At 37.3% G+C, this 12,916-nt stretch overlaps 1 protein-coding gene across 2 annotated transcripts; it reads right to left on the bottom strand.

Moving 5' to 3' along the window:
* Nucleotides 1-3,495: 3,495 nt before the first annotated feature.
* On the bottom strand, nucleotides 3,496-6,865 carry LOC111194172 (PWWP domain-containing DNA repair factor 3B-like). Of its 2 annotated transcripts, XM_049465770.1 has the most exons (8): nucleotides 6,756-6,859; nucleotides 5,769-6,648; nucleotides 5,315-5,365; nucleotides 5,195-5,239; nucleotides 5,052-5,116; nucleotides 4,767-4,965; nucleotides 4,296-4,496; nucleotides 3,496-3,713 (listed from the first exon to the last, which is right to left on the bottom strand). In XM_049465770.1, the coding sequence occupies exons 2-8, from the start codon at nucleotides 5,835-5,837 to the stop codon at nucleotides 3,621-3,623; spliced, it is 723 nt and encodes a 240-aa protein (XP_049321727.1). In that variant the 5' UTR covers nucleotides 5,838-6,648; nucleotides 6,756-6,859; the 3' UTR covers nucleotides 3,496-3,620. The 2 variants fall into 2 exon arrangements, with proteins under 2 accessions (XP_049321727.1, XP_049321726.1); XM_049465769.1 differs by having other exon boundaries at nucleotides 5,769-6,865.
* Nucleotides 6,866-12,916: the final 6,051 nt, after the last annotated feature.

Genomic DNA, 12,916 nt, shown 5'->3' with positions numbered 1-12,916 from the left:
GCGCCACTTTAAAAATAGTTCCACACTGGAGACTCCAAATAAACTCTGTCTTTTACCTTCTGAGAACTCTGCTCTGTGCTGCCGGCTGGCCAATAACACCTGTGCCTTGCATCTTGAGGACACCAGATAACGCTCTGAACACTCAGACCTGGATTGTAATTTAGGTTCAATTCACATAGAATCTGCTTAGATCAGATTTGTCTATCTTGTCGGTTCACATTCACTGTATATGTAAGTGATCTGTATATGTGTGTAATGTGAACACAGAATCTGTTCCTTAATCGTCTCACATGCTGCACATTGATACCTGTTTAAACATCTCCTTCTTCACCAACAACAAAACTCGTAGCTTTATAAAGGGCCCAGATAGCCACCGAGTGCTGGCCCAGTACTGGGCCTTAGCTGGTTTCTGACTGTCCTCAAAGGTGGCCCAGAACCGGCCACCGGACTCGGCCCAGTGTATTTTTGAACGCAGGACCAAGTCTGGGCCTTATTCGGTTTCTGACTCCTCGAAGCTGGCTGAGAGTCGGTCACCGGACTCGGCCCAGTGTCTTTTTGAATGTAGGACCAAGTCTGGGCCTTATTCGGTTTCTGACTCCTCAAAGCTGGCTGAGATTCGGTCACCGGACTCGGCCCAGTGTCTTTTTGAACGTAGGACCAGGACTGGGCCTACACTGGTTTCTGACTGTTCTTGAAGCTGGCTGAGATCCTGCCACCGAACTTGGTCCAGTGCCCAACACAAGTTAAGCAAAACTTTTGTAACTGAAGGTACTTTGTCTTTTACTGTTGGTGAATTTGTTTTCTAAGAACTAGGAGGTTCAGGAACCTACAATGTTATTCCTACTACTACAAGCTACAAGCTATTTGTACATAAAATTTATGTAAATAACCACTTCGTACATCAGTACATCAATATGATTATTATATATTATTATAGGAAACACTAATAAGGAATTTACCATTGGTTTAAATAGAGTATTCTGTTTACTCAATTAGTGTTAATGAGAGAAAAACTTTGTCTGGAAGCTCAAAGAAAGACATAAAACAAAGATTTATATTAAATTTACGTTTAATTCATAAAGTTTACATATTTAAAAAATAAAGGGAAAAAAAGAAAACAGAAACAGATTACAATTTGCAAATTCTTTTTAACTCATTCAATTGAATACACTACAAAGACAAGAAATTTAATGTTGCAAATATTCACTCATTTTGAATTTGATGCCTGTAACATGTTCCAAAAGTTAAGACAGGGGTAACAACATTATGCATGCATTATGAAGACCAAATACGAGAACGGAGACCCCGGACTGTTTCTTTAACTAGCTGAGCTCCGCGGTACAGTTAAAAAGCTCCCCACGACAGTGCTCTTACTGCCTCTCCCTATTAGGCTACAGAGGGGCATGTAGTGTTGTGTTACAGTGTTTGTTGTTGCGCCGCTAAAGTATGGAGGATGAAGAAAAAGAAATCCAACCGATTTGAAAGAATCAGGAAAAAATTGAATTGTGACCCCAAGAATCAATTTTGAATCGAATTTTGGGATTCCCAAAGATTCACAGCCCTACTTTGTACTATGAAAAACATTGGTTTAATAGGTTCGCCCAAACAAAGGTTTGGCACCTGTGGACTTCTTGTTACTTTTTACCGTATTTATTTTTATTTGTATCTGTTTTAATACGTGGTACCTTTGCCAAGTAAAACTCAATATTAACTCAACTTAATATTGAGATGATTGGTTTTAAGAAATTTGCATCGGCCTAAAACATTTTCACAGTACTGTACATATACACACATACTGTATAGGTTTTTGTGTGTGTGTGTTTGAGCTGTACTATGGAGGACCAAAAATGACATAAGTATAAATAAATAAATGCAAATATAAATGTAGAAATAATAAATATATACATGAATAAATGAATAAATAAATAAATGTTGAAATAAATAAATATATAAATAAATGCATATATAAATGAATGAATGAATGAATATTTGCATAGGTAAATAAATAAATTAATACATTTCTTATTTATTTATATATTTATTTATATATTTACTTATATGTGCATTTATTTATTTATTCATTCATTTATTTATTTCAACATTTATTCATTTATTTATTTCAACACTTATTTATTCATTCATTTATTTATTTCAACATTTCTACATTTATTTATTTCCACATTTCTTCATTTATTTATTTATCTCCACCGTCCTGTACTTCCGGTATCAGTGAGACAGAACAAAAGGGACGGCACAGCAACATCGCGGCTATAACCCCTACTGCAGTAACAACTGCTGAAAATGAATGAGGGTCAACAGCTTAAAAATGTCGCCGCTGCAGGCCAAGGCAGGAGCAGTGTCACTACCCGATCTGTACCCCCTGCCCGATTTGTTCCGCGCATGCGCACGCATTGCAAACTGAGCAGGGGCACAGATCAGGTAGCCACGGCTGTTACACCAGCCGTTGTGCGCATGCGTCAACAGTTTTCGGCTCTGTGAGGTCGCTGCTCAAGCTTAACTTCCGTTTTCTGAATTATAGATAGACTGATAGGTGTTTAAACTAAATATTTCGAAAATCAAACAAAATAATCTATTAAAATGTATGTATGTGGTGTTTTTTTTTACATATGCCAAGTCTGTAAACTACTTCACATTTTATTAACTTAATTACACCTTTAGCGATAAGATTAACATCTACATGCTCAAGTATCAATTTATAATGCTTACCATGAATTAATGAATGAATAAATTCATAAATAAATAGAGCCAGAACACAATAATTCGCATAGGCTAACTAGCAGTTTATCTTTCTGTAATCTAGATAGACTGGGAGATATAAATAAGTAAAATACAAACATCAACTAGAAAATAATGTTCTTTGTTCTTGAGCAGTTGATATATAAACTGTGCATTTTATGCTTTGTCAAATTTAGTATTACAGGGTGTATGAGGCATTTAAAAAATTTAATTTGTTTACCATTATAACAAACCTGTTTGGGTTATATCCATTATATGGGGTGGTGGTGTGGTCTTTGACCATTTGTAGTATTCCTCAAGCTAACAAAGAGTTTATTAATAAAAAACATTTATTTTTGCTTAAAATACACAGCAGAATGTTTAGAAATGGGAACCAAATACCATGTCTCTAAATGTGGTCCTGTATCAATATGCTACTAACCATTAAAAATAAGGTACAACACATTTATCAAAATACCAGTTTATTTTCTTCTCAGAGAAAGCATGAGAGCAAAAAGCAAAACAAAAGAAAAACATCCCTCTCAACACACAACCACCCAGCCACTCCCACCCTACCTCACCCCACCTCACCCCGCCCCACTCCCACCTCACCCCGTCCCACTCCCACCTCACCTCACCCCAACACACCCCACCCCACCTCAACACACCCCACCCCACCTCAACACACCCCACCTCACCCCACTCCCACCCCACCTCACCCCAACACACCCAACCCCCCCGACACAAACACCCACCACAACACAAAAACCCACCCTCCCCAACTCAAAGTACCCCGACACAAACACGCAACCACCCACCCAATTAAAATGGTAGTCACAATAAATAAACATTCATACAGATATTTCAAACACAGGTAACTGTTTTTACCTTCTGCTGTAGTTAGGACCTGAAAGAAACAACTCTTCAGCCTCTTGTATAGTTATTCCCTGTAGTGTAGACATGGCTTGGGTGATGCACTAACAAAAGGGTTAAAAAATTAAATATAAATTATAAAACTGCATTATAAAGATTCAGCACTGCAGTGCAGTGATTAGAAGTGATTAGCAATGGTGGTGGTGTATGAGGTGTTAGTGCATGTTGTGCTGGTACAGTGAGTGGATCAGATATATCAGTGCTGCTGGAGTTTTTAAACACTGTGTCCATTTATTGTCTCTCATTCTATTAGACACTCCTACCTATCTGCACCACAGTGTATATGTAAAGTCAGATAGAAGCTCTGAGTCTGTTGCTGCATAGTTGGTGCTGTCAATACTCTAGTCCTTCATCAATGCTCACTGGATGTCCACCGCCGGTGGACTATTCAGGTCAAGCAAGTGAAACTGAGGTGTTTAAAAACTCCAGCATTAGCGTTAGTGTCAATGCTGAAAATGACCCAATAACTGTCTGAGAAAATGTATTGTGGTTATCATGGTCTCACAGTACTACTCTATTGGATTTAAAAAAAAAGATACATTTGATTAAAATTTTTATGTAACTTAAGTCACAACAGGCTATTTAACATTGTTAATAGATATTTACTGCATACCTAGTAACCTTACCTCTGGGAACAAAACATCCAAAATGAACTGCACTTGATCCTCAATGTGGAATTCTACTGGTGCAGATTTCAGGACATCCTGAAGATAGAAAAATAGGGAGTCCTGTTCTTCCTCCGAGTCCAGGTACACTGGCACCCGTAGAGATGATCCCTTCTGGATTCTGCTGAGCCACTTCGAAGGCTCTTTTCCACAGAGTACACCCTTAGGTCAAAAGGCAAAGTGCCAAAAGCACTTCATCAAAACATGAGCAAACATTTAACATTTCTAGTTGAATGTCAAAAGTAGTTTATGTTAAAAGTTTTGGACTGTAAATCCACATTAAAATAAATAAATAAATAAAAAAGTCCCCCAACACATGGTGACAACAAGCATGAATTATAAGGCCTTTTGCTTATTTGCTTATAACACTGTAATGGTAAAACAATGTGCAAATTGTAAATAACAAACATTGTTAATGTGTGACAAACATACCAACAAATGTTGCCGGCCTCCATGGTCTTGTACAGCAAAGTCTACCAGCTTCTTTTCTTGGGCTGTGCGGTTGACCATGGTTTGCACATGAGGTGGAATGTCTGAAGTGATTGACCTAGATACCCTAAAGAGTGGCTGAAGGGTCCCTTGCAATAGCCTGCTAGCCTTGTCAGTCCAGAAAGCAAACCTCTGGCCATGTCTGTTGAATCAAAAAACTTAATCAGCAGGTAATCAAATGAAATAAAATGCAGAAAAGGCATGAATACTTTAGCAGAGTGGCCTTACCCTTCAATCTGAAATCTTTCCATCAGTAGGATGCACCACCACTGGCGGATTAATGGCACATCATTCTAAAACATATATAACAATGATCAGACAATTGGGGTGGGGTTTGAAATATTTTTTCTATATTAATAGATGCAACTGACCTCTGTGAAGATAAATGGGGTATTGGTGCAGATACAGAGGGCATACTGTAAAAAAATAAATCTCTCTATTATACCCAATAACTCAAAATGCTGCTTATCACAACTTAAAAGGATGCTTACAATGAGTATAAGGATGCCACAGTAGTTCCCAGAAGTTTGTTGAGGGAAGTGCTGGAAACAAAATATTAAATATTACTGTTAAGTAAAGGTGTTGAACCAATAGAAACAGATGTAGACAAGTGCTTCACTAAAGTAAGCTTAGGTTCCCCCTTACTGAGTTACTGCCAAAAGCCATTAATACATGAAGTAGATGTGCTGAAGATAGAGATTGTTTCAAATTGTGTAAAATAGACAGAAAGTCCCTAGGTCTGGACAAGAAAGAATGTATGGTGGAAAGAAGACGAATGAATATAGCAAAAAGTATCAACTGGTGGGCTAGTCATGGCTCAGTTTCCCAAAATCACAGTAGAAAATTCTCTTCAAAAGAAAATATCTATAGTCTTACATTACATTTAAGCCAACTGATGTCCAGAGTTTTATATAACCCAGTAAGAAAATAAAGAAAAGGCTTTACATCAAAACTTCTGCCGGTCTTCTCTGTCCAGGGTCTTGGGTCACTCTGGCCTGCAATATGTCTGCACATAAAATGGAAAAAAAAAATTAATTATGTACACACACTTACTGAAACCTATAGTCATACAATTGTTCTCCATGGTCTAGTTTCATAAAATGAGACCTAATCCCACAGCCATCGAACAAGGCTTCTGCGTAAACATAAAACAAAAGAACAAAGCTATAAATAAGCAGCCATAGAACAAGGCTTTTTGTAAATCATCAGCCATAGAACAAGGCTTTTTGTAAATCATTAGCCATAGAACAAGGCTTTTTGTTAATTTTCAGCCATAGAACAAGGCTTTTTGTAAATCATCAGCCATAGAACAAGGCTTTTTGTTAATTTTCAGCCATAGAACAAGGCTTTTTGTAAATCATCAGCCATAGAACAAGGCTTTTTGTTAATTTTCAGCCATAGAACAAGGCTTTTTGTAAATCATCAGCCATAGAACAAGGCTTTTTGTAAATCATCAGCCATAGAACAAGGCTTTTGTGTAAATCAGCAGCCACAGAACATGGCTCTTGCGTAAAATATTATTGGTAAAAGCCACTGAACAAGGGCAACTTTTTCCTCTCTCTTAACCTAAATATCGTTTTGTACGAGTCATCTCCAAAACCACCAGGGAGTACAGAATCTAGAAAAATGATCTCTCTCTCCACAACCAGTAAAACCTGCAATGGACATATTTCAAAATGATAAGCTAATCAACAAACTTCATTCTAAAAATCTGAATATCTATTTTTTGAAACTGTAACTCAACACATAGCAAATAGTGATCCAGTTGATTCTGTTGCATACTCCATGCAGGGAACAAAATCGCATCCTTGGAACACAGATTGTTCTGGTGTAGAGAAAGAAAATGCAACCATTCAACTACTGTGCATTGTACAGAAATCATTGCATTAATGTGCAACTGTCTGTCTGTGTGTGTGTTTAACTTCACTTTACCGGTAAACTTGAGAGTGGGTCCACATTCATCGTTTTCCATGTGGGAACCACATACATGTCAGCAATGTAAACATCTTTCCCCTATTTACAACACAACAAGATTAGCAAATGTATACAAGTACCCATGAAGAAGTATACAAAATAACAATGTTTGAGCTTCTGTAATTAATTACATGTTTTTGAGCAGCTTCTCTGATGATCTTAACATGCATTCCCAGTCTAGACGTAATAAAACAAAATAAAGGCATAAATTACACACAAAAAAAACTATTTCTGTGCCTTTGAGCAAGCATGCTGCAACATGAATATACTTACAGTAGACTAGGGCTGGGGCGACGCGTCGACATAATCGACGTCATCGATTACAAAAATACATCGATTTGCATAACGTGCGTCGGCGCGTCGTAAACATGGCGGCGCCTGTGGAGAGCATTAGAGGTTAGATCGGGCCCAAAACTGGCTGTTTTCGGGCTGTTTTAATGAGTGAAATATGATCAGAATTATGTTAATTAACACGGTAACATAGAAGCATAGAACTATTATTTAATTAAAATGATTTTTAAGAACAGCTAAACACAGTTCTGCAAGTCAAACGCGGAGGAGTTCACGTGCGAGAGACACAGAGAGAGAGAGAGACAGAGAGAGAGAGACAGAGAGAGAGAGACAGAGAGAGAGAGAGAGAGAGAGAGAGAGACACAGAGAGAGAGAGGGAGAGAGAGAGATTTGCTTGTTCTGATGAAGTTTCTCTTTGATCTCCTTGTGCTCATATTCTAGTCCCATTCATAATTCTGTAGCTCCCTCAGTGTTTTCTGCCGTATTTTGCGGCTAGCGCGAGCGCTTACAACTGACACCGCGGACCGCGAGGTGCCGCCGCGTTTGTGCCGAATCCGACTCTCTGCTGAATCTGACTCCCGCTTCGCGGACAGAATCGGCACAACACCCCCGCTGTAGAACTGCGGTAGTGAAAACAGCGCTTATAAATAAATTAGTTTAGTTTCACTTTCAGTTTTCGTTATTTTTTTTTTTTTAATAAAAATATAATTAAAAAACAGACGCCTACATCTCGGACTATTTTCTGGAGCCCGGGTCGGATTTACGGGCGGGCCTCGGGTCATGTCGGGTTCGGGCAGAGAATCTAAGCTCTAGAGAGCTTGGACTCCGGAGAGCAATCTCCAGCTACAAAAAAACGCCAGCGGGCATCTAAAGTTTGGGAGCATTTCACGCAAAAGGGCAACAATGTGGTCCTCTGCCATACGTGCAAAAGGAGCACTTGAAGCGCAAACATCCAGGAGCACTATGTCAACAGGGTCACACAGTAAGTTACCGTTTACATCAGGGTCTCCGCGGGTGTCCTTAAAAAGACTTAAGGCTGTCTACCAAAGGTTTTAAACCTGCCACAGGCAGAAATTATACATTTTTGGTTTATATTTGTGCATGGCATTTCGCAGTTTCCAGAAACAGTAGCATTATTCATAAGTTCAGGTGTTTAGCTAAGCTAGCTGCCTTAAGTTATTTTAGCTAGCGCCGTCGGCGCTGCGGTGTCACACCGTTTTCTGTCACCGTCGGAATTTTGTGACCAGTGCTCACGGTTATGAGCGTTCATTGGCAAAACGGAAGCTTTCTATACCTACACCTTACCCTCAGCCCTAAACTGAACCGTTTTGGCCAGTCGGGGTAAACATTAGAAACGAACACGTTTCGAATCGGCCAGTGCACCGGTCTGCTGAGAACTACTTGCCAGTGGTCACAAAATCTAGCGGTCACAGAAAACAGTGCAACACACGGTTGTGGTGTATGGGAGCTTATCCATTTTTAGCGTTATAGATCTAAACAACGTGCTGTACATGTAAGTGATTATAAGTGTGGGGTTTGGTTTAGTAGGCTTGTGTTGTTGTTGTTGTTGTTGTTATTATATATAAATATAGTAATTTATCGTTTGCTTTAAAACGTAAAATAATTATTTAAATATGTTTCTCAATGAATAGATTAGTCGACTAATCGAAAAAAATAATCGTTAGAATAATCGTTTAAAAAATAATCGTTAGGGACAGCCCTACAGTAGACTCCATGCACTGATTTAACCCAAGACTCCACAAGTCCTCACGTGTAAGACAGATATTGTCATCTTTAACAATCAATTCTGCTGCTGGAAGGCTTTTGTCCAGGACATATTTCAACTGCAATTAAAAGAGTTAGCAAGGGAGGGGGGGTGAGAATGGTGTGAGAGTGTAAGTATGTGAGAGATGGTCTGAATATACGATTGCAAAAAATTATTGGTAGTGTCTAACAGTGTGTGAAGGAGAGTGAAATTTGGAATGGGCTAGGTGGAATCATCCCCTACCAGTTTTTCCTGGAGAGGACCCAAGTCTTTTTCCCATTTCTCTCCAGAAAAAGCATAAGGATGGTCTGTTGCTTCATCAGGTGTACCATACTCATGGTCCTGAAGTGACACACATGGAACTGCTCCATGATCTGAAGAGACAATAAAAAAAATTAAGTCTAATATTAATAAAATAAACTTTACAATATACACCTTACATGTCAACCATTACAAAAAAAACACTACTTAGCTCTTACTTTCCAACCTGTAGAAAGGCCTTAGCCGTGAGACATTGATGCAACATCGAGTCCCATTATCTTTCACCACTGATGCCACACCCTTTTTAGAGATACTATCCACAGTGAAAGGACCTTTGTGGCGGTCAGCAAGGGTGTCTTTTCTCTGTTTTGAAATTATTGAAATCTTGAGAAATCAAGACCTCATCGCCAGGACTGATTGTGCTCATTAGCTTTCTCTTACGGTTCCTGTAAGACTTTTGTTGTCTTTTCTGCGCATTTTCAATGTTGCTAAGCACCTGAAAAAAAAAAAATTACACTTTACTACATGCCATTGAATTAAAAAAAACTTCTGTGGTCAGACTACATGAATTTGGACCTAACCTTCTCATTTAAAATTTTCATTTCATTTACTCGGGTGTCAAGATCATCTTCTGGGTCAGCAATTTTAAAGTCTTCTCCCATGGGACAGGCGTTCATAACCTCTGGCAAATGAGGGTGCCGATGGAAGAATAAGAAATACGGGGTGTGCCTGGTTGAAGACTGGTTAAAAACAAATTAAGTTATCAGAAATAAAACATTATATATCGATTACATTATATATCGACCATAATGAATGTATAATGAATACCCACTTGCTTAGCAGTGTTAATACCATACACAACTGCAGGTAAATGGATGTCCCAATCATTATGGCTTTCATTTACATACTTCCGCAATACACGTTTGACATTTTGATTTGTTCGCTCATCCTATATATATATAAAAAACAACAACAATTAAAACATTTCCTAATTTTTTTTAACATTACAGGGAAATGTCAAATAAAATTATGTTGAAAATTACCTGCCCATTTGTCTGAGGGTGGTAGGCACTTGAGACAGCATGTTTGATTTTCAGAGTTGCAAAGATGTTTTCATTCAGCTGTGTGCAAATCATCAAAAAGGAAATACAGTGTGCAAAGCAGAATGTCAGAAAAACATGTGTGCTAATTAAGATAAATATCAATGTTAAGAATTCACATTATACTAGACTTTTACCTCATTAACGAACTCTCTCCCTTGGTCAGTAATAATTTTCTTGACCATGCCGAACAAGTAGAGTGTCTTTATGATGGCTGCTGACACTTCAGTTGCAGTCTTATTTTGCAGTGGCTCAGCAACAACCCACTTTGTATATAAATCAGTCATGGTCAACACATACTTGTTTTTTTGACCAGTTTCTCGCAGTGGGCCAATTAAATCCAGGCCAATCACCTCCCATGCAGCCTTCACCTAAACACATATTTTCCATTACCTTTCAAAACATTTATTTTCTCTATTAAACAAAACAGAATTTGGAATACCTTAATAGAATGTAACACTGGTGTCCCCGTCTTCATGGGGTCATTTAGTTGGCAGCGGCGACAACACTTCACCTAAAAAAAAACAAAAAAAAGAAGAATTAAGCTTAGACAGTGTCTAAACATGTACAAAAAGTAAAATAAAATGCATATCATAAATACATATTAGAACAAGGGGTGTGCTATATAATTTCGTGCACAATAATATTTGTCGTTACATTACTTTGTTTTTGTTACACTATTTTTATACAAAATCAGAATCTTGGTAACTATCTATGAAAGATTTCTTTTGTTTCTACTGAATAAATAATATGAGGCTGAAGTTGGTTTGATATTCGCAGCTGCCGCTTCACTGAACCACCGTGAACTAAAGGGAGCGTTCACAAACTGTTCCGCATATTATATTTAACACCTCACATATCAACACTGAAGGAGCTATAATGAAGAAAAGCAGTACAGCTGTTTATTAACTATGTAAATATACATTATGTTATAAAATGCAATTTTATATACACGACCTTCCACTTATTTTCTGTTCTAGTGTAATTCATTCATTTCCTAAGTAGAAAACATCTTACATAGAGAATTAGCCTCCTACCTTAAGGGAAAACCTGGCATTAGCCTGGCCAGAGCTAACTGTTAACTGTAAAATATTTATTTTAATTACTGAATATTAAATTAATAAATTTTATATATAATTTAAAAAATACAATAATATTTTAAAAGCCGTTGCGCTCAAAAAAAAAATCCAGTGTGATTTTAAGAATTTTTTCATCTTGGGCCAGACCAAATACTGATACTGATAAATGATATGAAATTCTAGTCTCCTATTTTAAGGAAAACCTAGAATTAGCCTGGCCCGAGCTGATTTTATACTGTAAAATGAATTAGCAACATAGCATACACAGCCATAATGCAGCAAAAATTTAATATAAGCTGATGGTCCAGTACGATTTTGAAGAATATTTAATCTTGGGCCATGCCAAATACACATGATATAATGAGTTTTAGTCTTCTACTTTAAGAAGAACCTGAAATACTTTATACTTTAAAACGAACTGGCAACATGGCATACAAGCTATAATGCACAAAAATTAATGAATATAAAGCCAGTGATTCCAGTGCGAATTTGTGAATACTAGAACTCTTCATCTCATGTTTATTTGTTCTGGTCCAAAATGAAAAAGTCCTTCAAAATCATACTGGAACGTCAGCTTAATATTCAATTTTTGGTGCATTATGGCTCGTATGTCATGTTGCTAATTCATTTTACAGTATAAAATCAGCTCGGGCCAGGCTAATTCTAGGTTTTCCTTAACATAGGAGACTTCAATTTCATATCATGTGTATTTGGTCAGGCCCAAGATGAAAAAATTATTTGAAATCACATTGGAACATTAGCTTTTTATTCATTTTTTGTGCAGTATGGCTCACAAAGGTTTTTAAAATATAATTTTATTAAATATTTTTTTCATTATATATTAAATTGTTAATTATATATTCAATAATTAAAATAAATATTATACAGTATACAATTAGCTCTGGCCAGGCTAATGCCAGGTTTTCTCTTAAAGTGTGAGGCTAATTCTCTAGTTTAGATATTTTCTACTTAGTAAATGAATGAATTACACTAGAACAGCACGTTAAAGTAAAACTGGAGAAAGTAAGTGATGGAAGGTAGTGTACATACAACCAAACGAATCAGGAGCTGCGAATATCAGCCTTGTATGAATAATACTGTAATATTTATACTAAATAAAACATTTATATGTACTGTGTTGCAGTTTTACGCTCTGGAAATAAATAAGAAATTGTGTTATAACTTCACAACATACCCACTCAGTTACATCTTTCATTAGGGTAGGCCAGAAGTATCCAGCAATCACCCTGTCTCTCGTGCCTCGTACACCGTTGTGGTTGCCGGTGCCGGAGTTATGGCACTCCATCAAAACAGACCTTTTTTCCTCCTCAGTACAAACAACTAGTCTCATATACGTTTTATTTGGTCCAGTGTAAAACAATCGGTTGTCTGCCGAAAAAAAAACACGTTTCATATTTAATTACTTATTGATATAATAAAATACTCCGAGCTAAATTAGCTAGCATAGTTAACCTAGCTATACTAACTAGTTCACATAACGGGACACTTCGCTTCCTCAGCTAACGCAAACCTTTCTAAAATATGATATGATTTTAACTCACCTTTTGCTATGAAGTTTTCAGACACACGCCGCATTTCCTTGCGCATTTTTTTGTTGCATGG

This window comes from Astyanax mexicanus, chromosome 16 (assembly GCF_023375975.1).
Source record: "Astyanax mexicanus isolate ESR-SI-001 chromosome 16, AstMex3_surface, whole genome shotgun sequence".
In the NCBI taxonomy this organism is placed as follows: Eukaryota; Metazoa; Chordata; class Actinopteri; order Characiformes; family Acestrorhamphidae; genus Astyanax; species Astyanax mexicanus.
The sequence above is the reverse complement of the archived record's forward strand: the minus strand, read 5'-3'. Positions and strand labels throughout refer to the sequence as shown.

Coding starts and splice junctions, on each gene's coding strand:
- LOC111194172 (XM_049465769.1), bottom strand. CDS start 5,837: ATGTGCAGACATATTGCAGGCCAGAGTGACCCAAGACCCTGGACAGAG. Junction 5,240..5,314: donor GTGGCATCCTTATACTCATT/GTAAGCATCCTT, acceptor ATTTTTTTACAG/TATGCCCTCTGTATCTGCAC. Junction 3,714..4,295: donor TGGATGTTTTGTTCCCAGAG/GTAAGGTTACTA, acceptor CCCTTTTGTTAG/TGCATCACCCAAGCCATGTC.